This window comes from Oncorhynchus masou, chromosome 12 (genome assembly GCF_036934945.1).
Source record: "Oncorhynchus masou masou isolate Uvic2021 chromosome 12, UVic_Omas_1.1, whole genome shotgun sequence".
Taxonomy (NCBI): domain Eukaryota; kingdom Metazoa; phylum Chordata; class Actinopteri; order Salmoniformes; family Salmonidae; genus Oncorhynchus; species Oncorhynchus masou.
Window position 1 is genome coordinate 54,124,837 of NC_088223.1, and position 23,418 is coordinate 54,148,254.

At 41.1% G+C, this 23,418-nt stretch overlaps 3 protein-coding genes across 4 annotated transcripts in view; all 3 read right to left on the reverse strand.

The window, feature by feature from the left end:
• LOC135550424 (pyruvate carboxylase, mitochondrial-like) overlaps nucleotides 1–9,486 on the reverse strand; it is a 92,897-nt gene extending 83,411 nt beyond the window's left edge. Inside the window, exon 1 of one of the 2 annotated variants that reach the window (XM_064981216.1) lies at nucleotides 8,824–9,486. The gene's annotated coding sequence lies outside the window, so the exon portion shown is untranslated. Of the gene's footprint in view, nucleotides 1–8,818 lie in introns of both variants that reach the window. The other variant, XM_064981215.1, reaches the window with a different exon arrangement.
• The window catches only part of LOC135550436 (bcl2-associated agonist of cell death-like), a 339,230-nt gene that overhangs the window by 175,556 nt on the left and 140,256 nt on the right, over nucleotides 1–23,418 (reverse strand). The gene's annotated exons all lie outside the window — the stretch shown is intronic.
• On the reverse strand, nucleotides 13,658–21,760 carry LOC135550426 (calmodulin-1). Its single transcript, XM_064981219.1, has 6 exons — nucleotides 21,617–21,760; nucleotides 18,445–18,475; nucleotides 18,144–18,287; nucleotides 17,857–17,963; nucleotides 17,489–17,624; nucleotides 13,658–15,238 (listed from the first exon to the last, which is right to left on the reverse strand). Exons 1-6 carry the CDS (start codon nucleotides 21,617–21,619, stop codon nucleotides 15,210–15,212), a joined length of 450 nt encoding a protein of 149 aa, XP_064837291.1. The 5' UTR covers nucleotides 21,620–21,760; the 3' UTR covers nucleotides 13,658–15,209.

Sequence of the window (23,418 nt, forward strand, 5' to 3'; positions counted from 1 at the left end):
GTTTTATTACATCGAGACTAGGCTTAATCCTAAACATTCTGGAATGCAGTACCCAAGAGATACTTTTGTTGAAAGCACTGATTGTAACCAGAGTGCAATAGTAACAAGACAAAGTTGTTGGCTAAACCCCCCCATGCAGGTATAAACATACAGGTATGGAAGCGCTATTGAAGAAACACAAAGCCTCAAACTTTATCAACTCATCTGGCACAGATTACTCCAGAGCCGACATGCTCTTGACTATCACTCAACACCTTCATTCGACAACTTGTTTTCTTGTGGAAACTTGGTGAGTTATATAAATGACAATTATAGTGCAAGGAGTTGATGTTGTAGACAACCATTAAACAGATAAGAATGACCTCTGACTTACTGAGAAGAGTGCTGCGGGAAGTCTACATTTGACAAGGTCGCTGAAGCCGTTTCTCACTCTCTCGGTCCCAGCTTTGATGAACCTGTACTGACCTCGCCTTCTGGATGATAGTGGTGTGACCACCCGAGCCACTGCCTGTTCACACCGCAATTTATTTTTTACATTTATTTAACTAGGCAAGTCAGTTAAAAACAAATGCTTATTTTCAATGATGGCCTAGGAACAGTGGGTTAACTGCCTTATTCAGGGGCAGAACGACAGATTGTTTTACCTTGTCAGCTCGGGGATTTCATCTTACAATCTTTTGGTTACTAGTCAAATGTTCTAACCACTAGGCTACCTGCCGCCACATCCAGAAAGCGAGGTCACCACAGGTGCATCAAAGCTGGGACCGAGAAACAGCTATCTTAAGGACATCAGACTGCTAAACAGCAATCACCAGCTCAGAAAGACTGCTGCCCACATTGAGACCCAGTCACAGGACACTTTAATAAATGGATCACTAGTCACTTTAAACAATGCCTTCTTAATAATGTTTACATATCTTACATTACTCATATCACATGTATATACTATATTTTATACCATCTACTGCACCTTGCCTGTCCCGGCTATCACTCATCCATATATTTACAGTGGGGCAAAAAAGTATTTAGTCAGCCACCAATTGTGCAAGTTCTCCCACTTAAAGATGTGAGGCCTGTTTTTTTTCATCATAGGTACACTTCAACTATGCCAGACAAAATTGTAGGATTTTTAATTAATTTATTTGCAAATTATGGTGGAAAATAAGTATTTGGTCACCTACAAACAAGCAATATTTCTGGCTCTCACAGACCTGTAACTTCTTCTTTAAGAGGCTCCTCTGTCCTCCACTCGTTTCCTGTATAAAGACACCTGTCCACAACCTCAAACAGTCACACTCCAAACTCCACTATGGCCAAGACCAAAGAGCTGTCAAAGGACACCAGAAACAAAATTGTAGCCCTGCACTAGGCTGGGAAGACTGGTAATCAGCTTGGTTTGAAGAAATCAACTGTGGGAGCAATTATTAGGAAATGGAAGATATACAAGACCACTAATAATCTCCCCCGATCTGGGGCTCCACGCAAGATCTCACCCCACGGGATCAAAATGATCACAAGAACGGTGAGCAAAAATCCCAGAACCACACGGGGGGACCTAGTGAATGACCTGCAGAGAGCTGGGACCAAAGTAACAAAGCCTACCATCAGTAACACACTATGCCGCCAGGGACTCAAATCCTGCAGTGCCAGACATGTCCCCCTGCTTAAGCCAGGACATGTCCAGGCCCGCCTGAAGTTTGCTAGAGAGCATTTGGATGATCCAGAAGAAGATTGGGCGAATGTCATACGGTCAGATGAAACCAAAATATAACTTTTTGGTAAAAACTCAACTCGTCGTGTTTGGAGGACAAAGAATGCTGAGTTGCATCCAAAGAACACCATATCTACTGTGAAGCATGGGGGTGGAAACATCATGCTTTGGGGCTGTTTTTCTGCAATGGGACCAGGACGACTGATCCGTGTCAAGGAAAGAATGAATGGGGCCATGTATCGTGAGATTGAGTGAAAACCTCATTCCATCAGCAAGGGCATTGAAGATGAAACGTGGCTGGGTCTTTCAGCATGACAATGATCCCAAACACACCGCCCGGGCAACAAAGGAGTGGCTTCGTAAGAAGCATTTCAAGGTCCTGGAGTGGCCTAGCCAGTCTCCAGATCACAACCCCATAGAAAATCTTTGGAGGGAGTTGAAAGTCGGTGTTGCCCAGCAACAGCCTCAAAACATCACAGCTCTCGAGGAGATCTGCATGGAGGAATGGGTCAAAATACCAGGAACAGTGTGTGAAAACCTTGTGAAGACTTACAGAAAACATTTGACCTCTTATATACCCTTTGTTGGCAATGGCAAAGTATTGAGAAACTTTTGTTATTGACCAAATACTTATTTTCCACCATAATTTGCAAATAAATTCATTAAAAATCCTACAATGTGATTTTCTGGATTTTTTTTCTAATTTTGTCTGTCATAGTTGAAGTGTACCTATGATGAAAAAAAACAGGCCTCACATCTTTAAGTGGGAGAACTTGCACAATTGGTGGCTGACTAAATACTTTTTTGCCCCACTGTATGATCAAAGGGGATATGATGGTTAAAATAAGTCCTTTTTACTGTAACAAATGACTCAGCCACTCTTCCATTTTGACATAAGAACGTTGTCCAACTGAAGAAATAATACCTGAAACAACCTGTTCAGAAATATTGCTATGACAACAAAACAAGGCAAGTTAAAATGCATGTTCTTGAATAGATTAAATCTGGTTTGACAGCATTCATTTTGTACAATTCATGCCTTGTGTATGGCCAACTCATTTTGTCTGTCATAGTTGAAGTGTACCTATGATGAAAATTACAGGCCTCTTCTTTTTAAGTGGGAGAACTTGCACAATTGGTGGCTGACTAAACCTTTTTGCCCCACTGTATATGTACATATTCTCATTCACCCCTTTAGATGTGTGTATTAGGTAGTTGTTGGGGAATTTGTTAGATTACTTGTTAGATATTACTGCACTGTCGGAACAAGAAGCACAAGCATTCCGCCACACTCACATCTGCTAACCATGTGTATGTGACCAATTATTCCTGTTTAATTAACAGATACCATCTACTAGACAGCTCACTTTGTGGTTGTGAATGGATATTGTATAGATCCAGCTATATGAATAGGCCTCAATTAATGGTACAACCTAAAATGAGAAAAACATCTGATTAAGTCTGATTCCTGCTGATCATTTCCTTTAAGACAGTACATGCAAATACACTGCAGGGTGAAACAAATACAGGCTATGTAAAGATTCCCATATTTGAACCTCGTCTCTTTCCCAGCCATGTGCTCAGTATCGCTGTAAGCCTGGCAAGGGTAACTTGAACCTAGGCCTAAATGCCTTCTGTAACCATGAATGTAGCAAATTTGCAGACTGGAAATGTAGGGACAACAGTTGGTTAGTAAGTGGTGAAAAAAGTAGAAACCATTAGAAATTCTCACAATAGATGGTTGGGTTACTCATGCACAATATAGGCTACTACGGCAGTGTTCTTTAGATTGGTCCTGCAGACCCAAGCCATGGGTCTGGTCTGCACTTTGGACTGGCCAGGGCCCAGTTTCCCTAAAGAATCTTAAGGCTAGGTTCACCGTTTTAACCTTCGTAGGAGCATCTTTAAATCTGTGCCGTTTCCCAAAACCATCGTTTGTTAACGTAGAATTTAAAAACACAAGTAATCTTACGCCTGCCTCAGACCACTCGTAGAACAGCTAAGTGCGTCATTAGTTGCTTTTTTGCCCTCCCATGTCACTTTATATACGGAACATCTGCACTAAACATGGATAAACCATGAGATTGTCTCGGTGACTGCCGATAACCTCACAACAAAGTTGACTAATAAATAAAGTTACCAATGTCTTTGCAATTGATACAAACAAGCAAGGTTTTAAAAATATGCTTCAAATTGTAGGAAAGATGCATCGTTAAAAAAGAATAATAATCATAACCCTAAGACCCAGCGCTATCGGGAAACCAGACACTGGACACTTTATTGGATCCCAGGATAGTGATCGAAGAACACTGCTAGGCCTATATGAGAACGAGTCAACAGGAGTCTTCTACTGGCTTCTAATATCCACACAGTCAAAAATGACTGCCAAATGTGTGTTTTTGGTCTTAATGTAAAGTTAGAGTTAACCACACAGCTAAACTTGTGCCTAAAGGTTAAACATCACATTTTAAGAAGAGAAAATGTAGAAATGGGTGGGGTTTAAGACTTTCTGGGTATAGAAGCTAGTGATGGCCTTGCTTAGTAATAGACACTACCTTTAGCGTCAATTCATTTCCTGGCCAGGGGAGTTGTTAAGAGCACCGACACTGTCTGAACATTAACACATCGATTGCAGTACAATATTGTTAACATACGGAACGTTTTTTTTTTCCATTTCAGCAAGAAATAATAAAATGAGCATCCAACACGGCCTTACCTCCATGTTAGTGCTTGTTTATCGAAAATAGAAGTGACCACCCGTGCAAATTAGCCACCGAGTGTGCTCGAAGACCAAAGCGTAAGCGTAACTGGGCCGGAAGTGTAGTTCGTCGGCTGGAAGCACACAGCCGTATGGGTCTGTGCAAACCTACTACAAGGAGAGCATCCTTGTTATTTGAAGGATTTTCTCCACTGATATGAAAGATAACATATGGAACTTTCGAAAACCGTAATCGCAAGCGATGATTGAAGTTTCTAAGCGTTAAAGTGCGTTGGGATTGTAGTTCACATGGTCCCAACAGTAAGTGATGCTTATGGCTGAGAACCCTTGGGATAAGGCAGAAGGTACTACAGCTGCAACATCGAGAGCATCCTGACCGGTTGCATCACTGCCTGGTACGGCAATTGTTTGGCGTCCGACCGAAAGGCACTTCAGAGGGTAGTGCGTATGGCCCAGTACATCACTGGAGCAAAGCTGCCTGCCATCCAGGACCTCTACACCAGGCGGTGTCAGAGGAAGGCCCTAAGAATGGTCAAAGACCTCAGCCACCCAATCATAGTACAGAGAACAGTCTACCGCATGGCAAGCGGTACCGGAGTGCCAAGCCTAGGACAAAAAGGCTTCTCAACAGTTTTTACCCCCAAGCCATAAGACCAAATGGTTACCCAGACTATTTGCATTGTGTGCCTCCCCCCCAACCCCTCTTTTACGCTGCTGCTACTCTCTGTTTATCTTATATGGATAATCACTTTAACTATACATTCATGTACATACTACCGACCAACCAGTGCTCCCGCACATTGGCTAACCGGGCTATCGGCATTGTGTCCCAACACCCGCCCACTCCTCTTTTCACGCTACTGCTACTCTGTTCATCATACATGCATAGTCACTTTACCCATATCGAAATGTACATACTACCTCAATAAGCTTGACGACAAGGTGTCTGTATATAGCCTTGCTACTCTTTTTACTGTTGTTTTATTTCTTCACTTACCAACAGTTTTTTTTTCTTTCTTTCTCTGCACTATTGGTTAGAGCCTGTAAGAAAGCATTAAACTTTATGTATTGTAGTGTTGTATTCGGCGCACGTGACAAATAAACTTTGATATGATAAGGCATAATGCCTTGAAGTGGCACTCCAATCTCCTTTTCACCTAATTTATTTCACAAAAGGACGATCTCAATAGGTGGTCCAGGTATGTAATGATATAGAATTAAAGGGATTGGGCATTTCCTCTTTTGTTCTCTATTGTTCCTCAAGCAAGGGGGGAGGCCGATGATGTCACAGATCTCCATAAAACCAAATCCTTGAAGTTTGCAGTTGTCAAAAAAAAAAAAAAACACACAATTGAAGTCGGAAGTTTACATACACTTAGGTTGGAGTCATTAAAATGTGTTTTTCAACCACTCCACAATTTTCTTATTAACAAACTATAGTTTTAGCAAGTCGGTTAGGACATCTACTTTGTGCATGACACAAATAATTGTTCCAACAATTGTTTACAGACAGATTATTTCACTTATAATTCACTGTATCACAATTCCAGTGGGTCAGAAGTTTACATACATTAAGTTGACTGTGCCTTTTAAATAGCTTGGGAAATTCCAGAAAATGATGTCATGGCTTTAGAAGCTTCTGGCTAATTGACATCATTTGAGTCAATTAAGGTGTACCTGTGGATGTATTTCAAGGCCTACTTTCTAACTCAGTGCCTCTTTGCTTGACATCATGGGAAAATTGTACACCTCCACAAGTCTGGTTCATCCTTGGGAGCAATTTCCAAACGCTTGACGGTACCACGTTCATCTGTACAAACAATAGTAAGCAAGTATAAACACCATGGGACAACGCAGCCATCATACCGCTCAGGAAGAAGATGCATTCTGTCTCCTAGAGATAAACGTACATTGATGTGAAAAATGCAAATCAATCCCAGAACAGCAGCAAATGACCTTGTGAAGATGCTGGAGGAACCAGGTACAAAAGTATCCACAGTTTCACTATATCCACAGTAAAACAAGTTCTATATCGACATAACCTGAAAGGCCGCTAAGCAAGGAAGAAGCCACTGCTCCAAAACCGCCAGAAAAAAGCCAGACCACGGTATGCAACTGCACATGGGGAGAAAGATTGTACTTTTTGGAGAAACGTCCTCTGGTCTGATGAAACAAAAAATAGAACCGTTTGGCCATAATGCCCATTGTCATGTTTGGATGAAAAATGGGATGCTTGCAAGCTGAAGAACACCATCCCAACTATGAAGCATTGGGGTGGCAGCATCATGTTTTGGGGGTGCTTTGCTTCCGGAAGGACTGTTGCACTAAACAAAATAGATGGCATCATGAGGGAGGACAATTATGTGGATATATTGAGCAACATCTCAAGACATCAGTCAGGACGTTAAAGTTTGGTTGCAAATGGGTCTTCCAAATGGACAATAACCCCAAGCATACTTCCAAAGTTGTGGCAGAATGGCTTAAGGACAGTAAAGTCAAGGTATTGGAGTGGCCATTGCAAAGCCCTGACCTCAATCCTATAGAAGATTTGTGGTCAGAACTGAAAAAGCGTGTGCGAGTAAAGAGGCCTACAAACCTGACTCAGCTCTGTCAGGAGGAATGGGCCAAAATTCACCCAACTTATTGTGGGAAGCTTGTGGAAGTCTACCTGAAACATTTGACCCAAGTTAAACAATTTAAAAGGCAATACTACCAAACACTAATTGAGTGTATGTAGACTTCTGACCCACTGAGAATGTAATGAAAGAAATAAAAGCTGAAATAAATTATTCTCTCTACTATTATTCTGACATTTCACATTCCTAAAATAAAGTGGTGATCCGAACTGACCTAAAACAGGGAATTTTTAATCAGGGGGGGTTTGTTTTGAGCACTCGACTGTACTTTTTTTGAGTCTCATCCATAGACTCTCTCCATACTGTTTCACATGATTCTTGCGAAGGTAGTAAAAGAGGTTAGTGGTGTTTGAGCCGGTTGTTGGGACCGGCCTGCGGAATATTTTGCAGGAGACAGTTTTCTGGTCCGTGTCAGACTTTTCATATCCAAACCACGTCCATGCAACCGAAGTTGCCCCTGTTTTAGGTACGAGCTCAGTGTCTCCGTGCCACGTTCACTCTCTTCCATGTTTGTTTGTGTTGCAGATTTCCTTCCACACGGCAGATGTGGAAGAATGCAAAGCGTTGTCCAATTGACGAAAAATATTGCCATAAAGAGTGTGATTTGCGACACAAAGAAATAAATGAGCACAATATGAAACGATAGACGTTTTTCTATCGTCACACAACATATATTGTATATCGCCCCGTCCTACAGTACAGTATGAAGACCAGTCTGAGTCCTGTTTTTGCAGTAAGCAGGTGCCCTGTACCTGCCCCCATACGGGGAGTAGTTCAAGTCAAGGTGCCGGAGGTGAGCTTTGCTGAGGGCCCTAAAGTGATTAGAAGTGATTTTATTTAAGATAGGCCATATCTTTTATGCTCTCATGTCCAAGAGATTACTACTATGTTACTTCATTTCAAGGAGTACCTTGTATCCTCCAAGAAGATGTATTTTGGTACTTGGATGGCTTTAGTGTCACTAATCAGTGGGTGCAGTCCACTGTACCATGACATCAACCTACCTACCACCGAGCTTGCAAACCACCAAGCAGTCATTCATCAGTCCTGTCCGGCATTAGGTGGGCATGTCATTCACTTTATTTATTATTTAGTGCCATCTTAGTCTTTCTGTTCAATCTTCCCAGTGTAACAGTTGGGATAATGGGACGATTCGGAGTACAACTAATTTCTCACCCCTGAATTAAGGTATGTTTTTTCAAGCCACATCTTTCAAGTGCGCCATGGTCTTACGCTACACTGCCATGCTGTCCGACCCCAGTGCAGCTCATTGTAATCAAACACAACTGTAGAGACGGAATCCTCCAGCAACTTTACCTGGTGCAACAATGTCAAGGTTCTTCACTGATAGAAAGAGCAAACAAATCAATCTCAATGTTCTCACGTTAGACGTATCAGAACATAGGGAATCGATGTTACTATTTGCTTGAGTCCAAACGTTTAAAGGTGGTAGAGAATTCTAAATGTTGAAATGTCACCATCATTTTGGAGAGATGCAGCTGCAATTCCCATTTTTACCCCTGATGCAGCCACCTCCTCACTAACCAACTCTCCAAATCAGCTAGCTGGCATAGCTAGCTAAGCAACTGTTTGATAGCTAATATCAAACAGCTGTAGCTGCACGCAAAGACATTGCAGTAATATGATTTGATGGATGGATATTGACCAACTACCTCGGGATAAGCAAGGGTGACAACCCCCCTCAAAAAAAACATTATCTAAGACTTGTAACGTTAATGCAAACAAACTTACCTTACCGCTTCAAACCTAACGTTAGCACGCTTGAATAGGCTTGAAAGTCTCCCAGCAAACTATCTGTGGCTATCTGACGTTAGCAGGAGTGTCGGGTGTCGCTATTGACTGTTGCTGGCAGATAACTCTCTTCTTCAATCAACGTAATTAGCTAGCCGGGTACTGTGAGATGACGGAGGTCCCCCTCAGATCGTGTTTTTGGTTTGTTTTCTGTGCACCCCAGCTTGCAGTCACGGTTGATGACAGAAAAAAAGGCTGGGGTTTGAAAGACAAGCTAGCTGTCTATTTACCTGAGACGTCTGACCCACTCAGACGACTCGCCCCCCCCTCTTGCTATTGGTTATCTTGATTACGCCCATTAATACGCTCGCACCCGGAGCCATAGAGAATCCAGTGGGCCTGATCTATATATCCATTTATTTTGTCTATCTGTTTTACAGAGGTGTATACTATCAATGAGTTAGCCACCTAACTTTGATAAAACAACTAGAAATAGCTATTGATTCCGAAGCTAAACCCCTGAGTTTCTAAACCTATAGACGCAACATCGCGAGACATCCGGGAACGCTTGCGAAACAGACCAGTCCTGGGTTTGAGAAGTCAATAAGAGAAGTGAAATGTTCTTCCATATTTGTTCATTTTCTCTAAATCTAAAGGCACAACCTAGATCAGAGGCCGTGTCTTAAGTAGTCGGCCATGTTATTACTCAAACCTCGTGAAAGTGACAAACTGACACGTTTTCATTTTCGTTTTAAACAACTTTATATCGAAGGAGTGCCTGTGATATGACGGCGTGTGGCGCGAGGATCGTTGGACTCAATGACGTGGGTTAAACTAGCCAACATCGCCTACATGTGTGATAGGCTAAAACTGCTTCCCCAATAAAAATCCCCTATCGTCACAGTGTTTGATTTCGGGCGAGGTTCGTAAATTCAATCCGGAGTGCCAGAGAGTAATTTGCATCACTGTCAATGATACATACATACCTTTATTTTGAAGGCTAACCGCAACGTCCACTAATTGTGGCTAGTTTTACATATATGGGTCCGACAACCATTAATCAAATGGGAGCTGTTTTATAAAAGGGGGTTATTTTAGATGATGACACCTAGCTATATAGTTAGCTACTACTGAAACAAATTTGTCGTTTTGCTATCTTTTGGGGGAAGAACATTGTTTGCATCCGTGAGCTAGCTAGCTTTTTTAATGAACAGCACTGTGGGTGCGTGAGACAACTTCACCAGCATCATAGCATACGAATCGATGAATGTTGTGACATATGAAATACTAGTGATTAGTGTTATCAATGTGTAACAACTACGTAAGAAAATATGAACGCAACAAGTTTATTTGACGTGTATCTTTTTTGACACGCAAAGACTAAATATTCGTCGAAAAATACACGTGAGAGATTAATTTTGCCAAATAGATTTATTTATCTACTAATACAAAATCAGTAGCGGATATAGGTACCGGCGGCATGGGCAGCCGGCATCTTGCAGGGAGCGGCACGGGGCGGACGCGAATGCTGAAGGGGGGGTTCGCCCAGGGCGCCATACAAGCTAGAACCGCCACATGCACTTGAAACAAATAGCCAATCCGAAAACTCAAGACAAAAATTATTTCTGCTACTAAGATCAGTGAAATGTAGGCTAAACTGAAAACGGAATGAAGAGCAGAAAACTCAACTAGCAAGCAAGTCGCAACAATGAAGAACACAAAGGGGGGATTCTGGCCGGGGGGAGATTTTCGGCACAACACCGGCACCTATTTCAGTCCAAGGCAAACACTGTCTATCTTCATACTGTAGTCTTTAAAGTACTACTTAAGTCGTTTTTTCGGTATCTGTACTTTGCTTTACTATTTAAAATGTAAACAACTTTTACTTAACTACATTACTAATGAAAATAATGTACGTTTTACTCAACATATTTTCCCTGACACCCAAAAGTACTTGATAAGTTTTTAATGCTTAGCAGGACCAAATGATCCAATTCACGCACTTATCAATTGAACGTCCCTGGTTATCCCTACTGCCTCTGATCTGGCAGACTCACTAAACACACATGCTTCGTTTGTTAATGATGTCCAAGTGTTGGAGAATAGCCCCTGGCTACCTCTAAATGTAAAAAACAAGAAAATGGTGCCATCTCGTTTGCTTAAAATACGGAATTTTAAATTATTTATACTTTTACTTTTGATACTTAAGTATATTTTAGCAATTACATTTACTTTTGATACTTAAGTAAGTTTAAAACCAAATACCTTTACTCAAGTAGTATTGTATTGGGTGACCTTCACTTTTACTTTAGTCATTTTCTATTAAGGTATCTTTACTTTTACTCAAGTATGAAAATGTGATACTTTTTCCACCACTGACTGTCTTTGGCTAAACTTTGTTTCTGGATGTTGAGTCAATTAGACCATGCCCATTCAACTCATCTTTCTAAAAAAATAAAACGTTTTTGCACAATATATTAAGTTAGCTGGCTAATTTATTGATTCTGCTTTGTAGTATATGCTTCTGATTAATGTTTGGAATTTACTGTGTGCTATTCGCCATACCCAACATCAATCAATGTGCACAGCAATGATTTATACACTGAGTGTACAAAACATTAAGGACACCTGCTCTTTCCATGACATAGACTGACCAGGTGAAGGCTATGATCCCATATTGATGTCACTTGTTTAATCCACTTCAAACAGTGTAGATGAAGGGGAGGATACAGGTTAAAGAAAGATTTTTAAGCCTTGAGGCATGGATTGTGTATGTTTGCCATTCAGACGGTGAATGGGCAAGACAAAATATTTAAGTGCATTTGAACTGGATATGGTAGTAGGTGCCAAGTGCACCGGTTTGTGTCAAGAACTACAACGCTGCTGGGTTTTTCATGCTCAACAGTTTCCCGTGTGTATCAAGAATGGTCCACCACCCAAAGGACATCCAGCCAACTTGACACAACTGTGGGAAGCACTGAAGTCAACATGTGCCAGCATCCTTGTGGAACGGTTTCGACACCTTGTAGAGTCCATTCCCCAACAAAATTAGGTTCTGAAGTCAAAGGGGATGGGGGGGGACAACTACTTCAGGTCTCAGCAGAGCGAGTGACGTCACCCGATTGAAACGCTATTAGCGCGCACCACCGCTAACTAGCTAGCCATTTCACATCGGTTACATATATACACTAGATGACTGACAAGGGGTGCTGTTTTAATGCCACCGCAGATCCATCTTGGCATTCCCCCACCATTTCTGAAGAAATACATTTATTGATGTCTACATTTGTTCTATTAAAGACGGACACCTTAATACATACTTTTACATTGTGTGAGTTAAACATACAAAATAGAATGTAAACATTTTCCTTGAAGTATAATTAAGTTACTAAAATATATAACATTTTCTCCTTGAAACATTTAATTGAACAACTGTAGAATTCCAATAATTCCTAGGAGTGGTTGGCTGATAAATTATGCCTGCACATCGATGTGGCCGGATGGCGTGCATTATTATTTCTGAATGGTCAGTTAGCTTGCAACAATGACAAGAAGCTGCCATGTGGGGAATCGTACGAAGCTCATTTCAGATAGTTTTATCTTGTTCTTGATACCGTCTTGTTTTGAACATCATGTCTATGCTAATATGGCTCAAATTCACTAGCTTGCTAACCAACAACTGTAACAATGTATTTTAGACAAGCGTTCACTGTGACAATGTATTAACAGTGGAAGTCTGAAGTGTACATACTCCTTAACCAAATACATTTAAACTCAGTTTTTCACAATTCCTGACATTTAATCCTAGTAAAAATTCCCTGTTTTAGGTCAGTTCGGATCACCACTTTATTTTAAGAATGTGAAATGTTAGAATAATAGTAGTGATTTATTTCAGCTTTCATTTTTTTCATCACATTCCCAGTGGGTCAGAAGTTTACATACACTCAATTAGTATTTGGTGAACATCATTACAGATGAACGTGGTACCTTCAGGCGTTTGGAAAATGCTCCCAAGGATGAACCAGACTTGTGGTCTACATTTTTTTTTCCTGACGTCTTGGCTGATTTCTTTTGATTTTCCCATGATGTCAAGTAATGAGGCACTGAATTTGAAGGTAGGCCTTGAAATACAGCCACAGGTACACTTCCAATTGACTCAAATTATGGCAATTAGCCTCTCAGAAGCTTCTAACGCCATGACATTTTCTGGAATTTTCCAAGCTGTTTAATTGCAGTCAATTTAGTGTATCTACACTTCTGACCCACTGGAGTTGTGATAGTGAATAAGGGAAATAATCTGACTAAACAATTGTTGGAAAAATGACTTGTCATGCACAAAGTAGATGTCCCAACAGACTTGCCAAAACTATAGTTCGTCGACATGCGAAGTGGTTGAAAAACATGTTTTAATGACTCCAACCTAAGTGTATGCAAACTGACTTCAACTGTATGTGTATGATAAACATTGATACAATTGTTTACATGTTGTCAAGTCTAAGCCAACCCGGGCTGTTTTGCCCCATAATTGCGCACGTCGGTTTTGTTGCTAAACAAACCAGTCTATGGAGGACTGCTTATTTTAGGGAGTATCTGATATCTGGGATCCTTGAGACATCCCTACCCTATTTGAAGTTTAAATTGAAGTCTTAAGTTTAGGGTTACGTGCCAATATGGCTGACCGGTGGCTTTAAAGCCTCTCATTGTCCAATACATAGCATCAGCAATCTAGTGTTTGGTCTTGATTGTCAACTTCTGATATTCAGCAACCACAGAGTTCAACTAGGTACAGACCATAACACAAGATACACAACCGCACCTCTGATTCAGAGGGGTTAAATGTGGAAGACAGTTGGGTTGTCCCCTTTATTGTACAGTAACCATGGACAATAAGTTCTACAAATGTGTAATTAAACAAAAATTGTTGTTACAACTTGAAAGAATACAGCGACAAAAGGTAAAAATATTGCCTGATCATATTCTTGATAACATTGTCAAATATTTGCTTTCATTGCACAATGAAGATAAGACTGGAGTCTTTGTATAGAAACACTGGTCAAAGAGTTTAATTAGCAAGAAAAACTGACATGAGTTCAGCAATGGAATGCATAATCTCATTCTCCCAAAACAACTTACAACTTTAAAGGGCAGGGGAAAGAGAACATGACAGCTAAACTGGCAAAGCATTCAAAAATGAAACAAAAAGATCATGAACAGAAAGAAAATAACATTCATGACAGTAAAAAATTATGAGAGGGGGGAAACTGAAAATGGATGCAAACATGAAAGGTGGTAGAGCTGAATATGTTGTGGTCGGACACATAGTGCAGCTCCAACACAGACAGTGACTTCAATAACATACACACAAGTTCGGTACAAAACCACAACCAGCAGACTCTCAAAAAACAGGACAGGTGGGGGAAATGTCTTTTCCTGTACATGGGTTCCTTTAAAACCCACAATAATCAGTGGCATTTGCTTGGGGAATGAAAATCCTAATAGTACATGACATTGAGAGCAGGGTTAAAGTCCATGGTCACTTTTGACCCACTCCGTACTTGTTGAAACAGTTATGCCTTAAATCTTTACCCATAAGTAAAAAGTACATATCAAATGAATTGATAAAAATGGCATAGTTTGTCATGTCAAACAAGACTGGTGGTGCTAAACAGAAAAACCTGCTCTAGTAAAAGAAACGTTGAATCAATTTCATAATGTCTGGACAAAACACATACAGCACAGTGGGGTCTTTGTTCAACTATGTTTACTACACCCAAACAGTCACCTTTGCAGCCAACTAATCATGAGTTTGTAAGCATGCATTTAAGTCAGGTCATATGTTAAAATACACATTTACATAATGTCACAATTTCAAAGAAACATAATATTGTTAAACACACATACACCAAACATGCGCATGGAAATACATTAGGGTTTGTTTTGTTAAAATCCTGTCAACTCCCATCCTGGTTATTCTGAACACTTCTAAAAGATAAATATCTACAACCTTAAGTTGCAGGAGAATAGGCCATATAATAAAAGGGATGCAAGCAGAGAAGCACAAAAACAGTGACAAAGAAATAAAGCATGCACTTCTCTTTCCATATACATTTTAGCTTAAAAATCATGTTCACTTGTTCAGACACCATTAGTATATGTAGATTTACCTGTATATGCAACAAACAAAACAAAAATGGGGGAAAACCATAACATGTAAAAAGCAGTGTAAGAGGAATAATCAAAGAAAACAGCTTACACAGGTGAGCCTGAATCAAGAAAGATGGACAGGGGGGGGGGTAAGTAAGAGGATGGTTGTGAATGCTTGTTGAGTGTTGAAAGAGTGCTGCCCACTGTTTGGTCTTGTTTGGTGAAGGGGTCCTTTGGGTTTCACATTTTATTTTGCAGTCATCATTTGCACAAATTCTGAAAGATAAGATTGGAAATATTACAATTGGTTGTCCATTCTGTAGGATACGACATGTCTAAGCTGACAAGTGATCGACACAGGAACACAAACAGCTGGGTTTGGCCAAATGTGTGCAATTCTGGGATTGGGCCTGAACATATGGAGACAGTAAAGTTACAAAAAAAACAAAAAAAACATTTGGGAGCCATCTCAGGGGCTGTATATTTGTATCACAGAATTGTGGTATAATGCCATGTTTTTAAAACAGAGCTGTGTTCTGTTATTCAGCTCAATTATCCACACCTCTAATGATGGTGGAGCATGACTGAGTAAGACACTTGGATCTCTTGATGTGACGATCAAATATATGTCCGCACCCAGCTGCGTATCATTCATTATGCTTTTCAATGTTAAAACATTTCATGAACATAGGATGTCCCAACAGTTTGCCCCGTCTGCACAGAGCCACTTTTCCACATTTACATTTGATTACGGCAATATCATGGGCACTGACATTTGTCAATTGTTGCCTTAAAAATAAATAAACCGTTATCAATTACAGAAAACTGATACTAGGAAACGGCAGAGCAAAGCCTATCTAACAGAAGGATGATCAACACATACAGTGGGACAAAAAAGTATTTAGTCAGCCACCAATTGTGCAAGTTCTCCCACTTGAATTTATTTGTAAATTATGGTGGAAAATAAGTATTTGGTCACCTACAAACAAGCAAGATCTCTGGCTCTCACAGACCTGTAACTCCTTCTTTAAGAGGCTCCTCTGTCCTCCACTCATTACCTGTATTAATGGCACCCGTTTGAACTTGTTATCAGTATAAAAGACACCTGTCCACAACCTCAAACAGTCACACTCCAAACTCCACTATGGCAAAGACCAAAGAGCTGTCAAAGGACACCAGAAACAAAATTGTAGACCTGCACCAGGCTGGGAAGACTGAATCTGCAATAGGTAAGCAGCTTGGTTTGAAGAAATCAACTGTGGGAGCAAATATTAGGAAATGGAAGACATACAAGACCACTGATAATCTCCCTCGATCTGGGGCGCCAATGCGAGATCTCACCCCGTGGGGTCAAAATGATCACAAGAACGGTGAGCAAAAATCCCAGAACCACACGGGGGACCTAGTGAATGACCTGCAGAGAGCTGGGACCAAAGTAACAAAGCCTACCATCAGTAGCACATTACACCGCAAGTGACTCAAATCCTGCAGTGCCAGACGTGTCCCCCTGCTTAAGCCAGTACATGTCCAGGCCCGCCTGAAGTTTGCTAGAGAGCATTTGGATGATCCAGAAGAAGATTGGGAGAATGTCATACGGTCAGATGAAACCAAAATATAACTTTTTGGTAAAAACTCAACTCGTCGTGTTTGGAGGACAAAGAATGCTGAGTTGCATCCAAAGAACACCATATCTACTGTGAAGCATGGGGGTGGAAACATCATGCTTTGGGGCTGTTTTTCTGCAATGGGACCAGGACGACTGATCCGTGTCAAGGAAAGAATGAATGGGGCCATGTATCGTGAGATTGAGTGAAAACCTCATTCCATCAGCAAGGGCATTGAAGATGAAACGTGGCTGGGTCTTTCAGCATGACAATGATCCCAAACACACCGCCCGGGCAACAAAGGAGTGGCTTCGTAAGAAGCATTTCAAGGTCCTGGAGTGGCCTAGCCAGTCTCCAGATCACAACCCCATAGAAAATCTTTGGAGGGAGTTGAAAGTCGATGTTGCCCAGCAACAGCCTCAAAACATCACAGCTCTCGAGGAGATCTGCATGGAGGAATGGGTCAAAATACCAGGAACAGTGTGTGAAAACCTTGTGAAGACTTACAGAAAACGTTTGACCTCTGTCATTGCCAACAAAGGGTATATAACAAAGTATTGAGATAAACTTCTGTTATTTTCCACCATAATTTGCAAATAAATTCATTAAAAATCCTACAATGTGATTTTCTGGATTTTTTTTCTAATTTTGTCTGTCATAGTTGAAGTGTACCTATGATGAAAAAAACAGGCCTCACATCTTTAAGTGGGAGAACTTGCACAATTGGAAACAACCTGTTCAGAAATATTGCTGACAACAAAACAAGGCAAGTCAAAATGCATGTTCTTGAATAGATTAAATCTGGTTTGACAGCATTAATTTTGTACAATTCATGCCTTGTGTATGGCCAACTGTCTGACTGATTCGCAATTTTCTGGCTAACACAAGTTTGAGACTAGATAGAGAAGATGCGTTAACAGACCTTCGTAGTTGACCTGTCCATCTCCATCGATATCAGCCTCCCGGATCATCTCGTCCACCTCCTCGTCTGTCAGTTTCTCACCGAGGTTTGTCATAACATGACGCAGCTCTGCAGCACTGATATAGCCGTTACCATCCTGCAACACAATAGAGACCGTTTATGTTTAGTGTTAACTAACATGCAGATTGTATTACTGAGTATTTTGTTAATATTGAATGTCAAATAATCATGAATTTGGTCAACTCCAGAGAGGTTTGAGACATCCTATGGGAGTGATGGGACCCATTGGTTAATATTTTAAGTGCTATGACTGGCCAGTGTAAGACATTTGAACAGCCTCAACTCTGACTTTCCCCGGTTTGGCTGACCTTGTCAAAGACTCTGAAGGCTTCTCTGATCTCCTCCTCACTGTCGGTGTCCTTCATCTTCCTCGCCATCATGGTCAGGAACTCGGGGAAGTCAATGGTTCCATTTCCTGTGGATCACAAAGCAAAATTCTCACCGGAGGAAAACAATGATCCTAACAATGTAGGTCTTTCATCCCAATCATCAGATATTACATCAGAACTTTAACAAAAACACTCCATTGTGTGTATAGCCTGTGTGTTCATTTGGTGGGAGAGAAATGGAGAGCATTTGTGTTAGTGTGTCTCACCATCAGCATCCACCTCATTGATCATGTCCTGCAGCTCTGCCTCTGTGGGGTTCTGTCCCAGTGAGCGCATCACGGTTCCAAGCTCTTTGGTGGTGATGGTGCCATCTCCATCCTTATCAAACAGCGAGAACGCCTCTTTGAACTCTGGATGGAAAATGTAGATTGTCACTCTCCAGTCTACATTTCCAAAATACAACATTTCACGACACCCATCTAACGTATGTGACAATAAAAACAGTGTAATATTGACTTAAACATCTAAAAGACCGTGGTCATGTTTTAGCAAAAATGGCCATCTTACCAGCGATTTGTTCCTCTGTCAGTTGATCTGCCTGAAAGTAACACATTGTGAATGACACCACTTGATTTGATTCCCCCTTTCTTGCACTTGAAGAATCTTCTAATTTCTTTCAAATGCCACCCAAAACATTCTAACCCAAGAGTTTATTCCCGTATTTTGTCATAGGATACAAAAAGAATCTAACTACCACTTTACAAGTATACTCTGAAAAATGTAGTTAAGAAAATCAGATTAAATTAAGGTTCCATGACTTCGTCCACACAGGGCATCTGAAGACACAAAACACATTTATGATTATCATTACATCTTGTATGTTTTATTTAACTTTTGAACAGCAGTGGTGCTCCCTGTCAAAAATGACCAGTCATTAGAAATTAATGGGTGAGACTACAATGTGTATAAAATTGACTTCAGGCACATTCTCATTCAGACAGACACTTCCTCTCCCAAAACCCTACATGCATGTGTGTTTGAGCACACACACCTCACTCCCCTTCTAGGCTTCCATGGCAACCCCCACGGGAACCTTAATTAACCCAATAGAGTATTTCCCCCACAGGAACCACACCGGTGGCATTCTCAAAAACAATCCCAACATTTTTTCAATAATATATAATACTTTTCTCACAGCTCTGGTATATAAATATTTTTTGAGGGCTTGCTCATGACACTGGTGAGGAAGAAAGTCCTTGTTAAACTGACAAAGTAGTCTGATAAATAGCACAATGTTTCATCTGAGTATTTGTTATAGTCAAAACAATACATACATGATCATTTTTTAAACTCAAAAACAAGTTGTATGAGCTCAGGTCAATGAGGCCTACAGGTCATAAATAGCAAATAGAAGTTCAAAACTTGTAATGTTCACAATACCTTAAGTTGATAAAAAGATCTAACACAACATTAGGTGATAATATATGTATTTATAAATCAGCTATAGTGGGGCAGGCATTTTGGACCGGGAACACACAATTAATTTACATGAAACGAACACAACAGGAGGGTTAAGTTGTATTATTGTATCACTAGTTTGTTAGCAAGTTATGTTTTGTCAAATTAGAACGCCATGGTCAATATTTGGTGCAATATTAGACCAGGCGACAGCACAGTGCCTTAGGTAGAAAGCAACACATTGATTCTGGGGATATCCGGTCTGAAATTAGCCACACCATACAAGTAAATGTTAGTTAGCGGTCTAAAGTCACAACACCAAGCTCGTCATCAAGCTCGAGACCCTGGGTCTCGACCCCGCCCTGTGCAACTGGGTACTGGACTTCCTGACGGGCCGCCCCCGGGTGGTGAGGGTAGGCAACAACATCTCCACCCCGCTGATCCTCAACACTAGGGCCCCACAAGGGTGTGTTCTGAGCCCTCTGCTGTACTCCCTGTTCACCCACGCCTCCAGCTCAATCATCAAGTTTGCGGACGACACAACAGTGGTAGGCTTGATTACCAACAACGACGAGACGGACTACAAGGAGGAGGTGAGGGCCCTCGGGAGTGTGGTGTCAGGAAAATAACCTCACACTCAACGTCAACAAAACTAAGGAGATGATTGTGAACTTCAGGAAACAACCCCCTATCCACATCGATGGAACAGTAGAGAGAGAGGGTAGTAAGTTAAGTTCCTCGGCATACACATCACAGACAAACTGAATTGGTCCACTCACACAGACAGCATCGTGAAGAAGGCGCAGCAGCGCCTCTTCAACCTCAGGAGGCTGAAGAAATTCGACCTGTCACCAAAAGCACTCACAAACTACTACAGAGTCACAATCGAGAGCATCCTGGTGGGCTGTATCACCGCCTGGTACGGCAACTGCTCCGCCCACAACCGTAAGGCTCTCCAGAGGGTGAGGTCTGCACAACCCATCACCGGGGGCAAACTACCTGCCCTCCAGGACACCTACACACCACCCGATGTTACAGGAAGGCCATAAAGATCAAAGGACAACAACCACCCGAGCCACTGCCTGTTCACCCCGCTATCATCCAGAAGGCGAGGTCAGTACAGGTGCATCAAAGCTGGGACCGAGAGACTGAAAAACAGCTTCTATCTCAAGGCCATCAGACTGTTAAACAGCAACCACTAACATTGAGTGGCTGCTGCCAACACACTGACTCAACTCCAGCCACTTTAATAATGGGAATTGATGGGAAATTATGTAAAATATATCACTAGCCACTTTAAACAATGCTACCTAATATAATGTTTACATACCCTACATTATTCATCTCATATGTATACGTATATACTGTACTCTATCATCTACTGCATCTTTATGTAATACATGTATCACTAGCCACTTTAACTATGCCACTTTGTTTACATACTCATCTCATATGTATATACTGTACTCGATACCATCTACTGTATCTTGCCTACGCTGTTCTGTACCATCACTCATTCATATATCTTTATGTACATATTCTTTATCCCCTTGCACTTGTGTATAAGACAGTAGTTTTGGAATTGTTAGTTAGATTACTTGTTGGTTACTACTGCATTGTCGGAACTAGAAGCACAAGCATTTCGCTACACTCGCATTAACATCTGCTAACCATGTGTATGTGACAAATAAAATGAGATTTTACACTTTGACGGCACCAACTACTGTAGCTTGACACTACTAGCCATAAACGGCATATGCCATGCCACCCCACCTCGTCCTGTTAGTGTAATATCAACACTTAAGGACAGGCCTGGGCTAGTTAGCGACACAAAACTAGGTAGTTAGTGACTAACTACATGTAATTCGATATTTAGCTTACTATCGAAGGTAAATGTCGAGCAAAGACGACAGTGAAAACAAAGTGTAGTGTTGACCAACAGCCATAGCTGACTAAGGTTAGCTAACCAGCTTGTTTCCTAGGCTAGCTAACTGGCTGCCTATGTCGGACACAACTGACGTAAACTAGTTAACGTTAGCTAAATGAGTGATTGACGAAGATGTCTAGCTAGCTAACAATACATGTAACGTTACTGAAGCTCGTTAGCCATCGTGTGTGTAACCAACAAGTCTGCCGTGCTGGCTGTGGCTAACTAGCTAGCCAACACTCATTGCTAGCTAACGTTAGCTAGTCTAGAGATATGGCTACATATGCATATAAAGCCAATTATATGAATCCAACATATTAATTTAATCGGACATTTACAGCTAATGGAACTTACCATGTTGCTATGTTGATTTGATATTGCTAACAATTTCGCGTTGGAGATATGATAATCAAATTTTCCACACAGTCATCCGCGCCTTGCGCTCTTTGCCGCTTCAAGGTAAGTATCACTCCGCGTTGGTTTAGATTTCAAGCCGGACACAGCACTCCCTAGCAACTCGACTGTCACTATGGTGTCCGTGCGCCGAATAGAATTTAAAAAAAAAACAGAGCGGCAGATATTGGATATATCTGCAACCTGGACTATCCTTCTAGTCGTTACTAAAAAGTGGCGGTTTAAATTATCCAATCGTGGTCAATGTTCGTATTTTAAAACTGTAACTACACAATAATGCTAAATCTCTGTTTCCCTTTTCTTTGGAAACGTAAACTTGCTCATGTCCATGTTTGAATGAGAAACCCAGCGACTTTATACGGGCCACACTGAGCAATGGCGCACATCAGCTGACCCAGTAAACGGGACGAGATTGGGTTTCAGCCACCTGCAATGCGTCAGGGAGTTCTCGCAGGGAGTGGAGAGGCTGTTCCTATCTTAAAACCACAGAAACACTTGGCTAAATTTACAAATTAGGATCAGCAGCATAATGTTCAAGAAGCATACACGATTCTGTATAGCCTAGTCATATTGCATAGTAAGCCAAACATGGCTATTTGGAAACCTATTTTTAGCGCAACCTGACTGAAGTTTGCACCGAGTTCCAAAGTTTCTTCAGAGCAATCATCTGGACTGGGTGAATTCAAATAATTGCACATTTTGAAGTGAACAATGTTGCAAACAGTATGCCCCTTATTTGTTCTATAGTAGAAGGGCCCTGTTTAGAGATGGAATACCTGTATTGCATGTCGAGAGATCAATTTGACAAATTCTAAGATCGTGCTGTTCTTGTAGGTTTTGAAGTCCAACTAATTAACACACGATACCAGCTTAATTTAGAGCTAATTTGAACCCAATTAAGAAAAAACGAAGAGTTTGAGGTAGACAAATGCCGAGCTAGAAACCCCTTTGGATTTCCTGGAAGGAATGTTGACAGTTAGCACCCTCAGGACTACCTGACACAGAAAATCAGACAGGCAGAAAAAGAAGACACGAAGACACCTCAGAAATATAATCCCCTTTTTAAGATCTCATTGTTGCTGTCAGTTTTAAGGTGTCCTCATCGCTCTGCCGAAATTGTGCAGCAGATCTGGTGTCAGTGACGAGGCTCTCGGTTTTCATCCCCATCAGTCATCACAGAGGCCCTGATGCATTCTCCCTTAAACACCCCCCATTTCCATCACTCATCCATACATGACAACTACAACCATTATGAGATCTGTGTTGTGCTTATATAATACATTCCTTCAAAAGAATATAGATATATACAGTAGCAGTCAAAAGTTTGGAAACACCTAAAGGGTTTTTCTTTATTTTTACTATTTTCTACATTGTAGAATAATAGTGAAGACATCAAAACTATGAAATAACACATATGGAATCATGTAGTAACCAAAAAAAGTGTTAAACAAATCAAAATATTGTTTATATTTGAAATTATTCAAAGGAGCCACCTTTTGCCTTGATGACAGCTTTGCACAATCTTGGCATTCTCTCAACCAGCTTCATCTGGAATGCTTTTCCAACAGTCTTGAAGGAGTTCCCACATATGCTGAGCATTTGTTGGCTGCTTTTCCTTCACTCTGCGGTCCAACTCATCCCCAACCATCTCAATTGGGTTGAGGTCGGGTGATTGTGGAGGTCAGGTCATCTGATGCAGCACTCCATCACTCTTCTTCTTCGTCAAATAGCCCTTACAAACC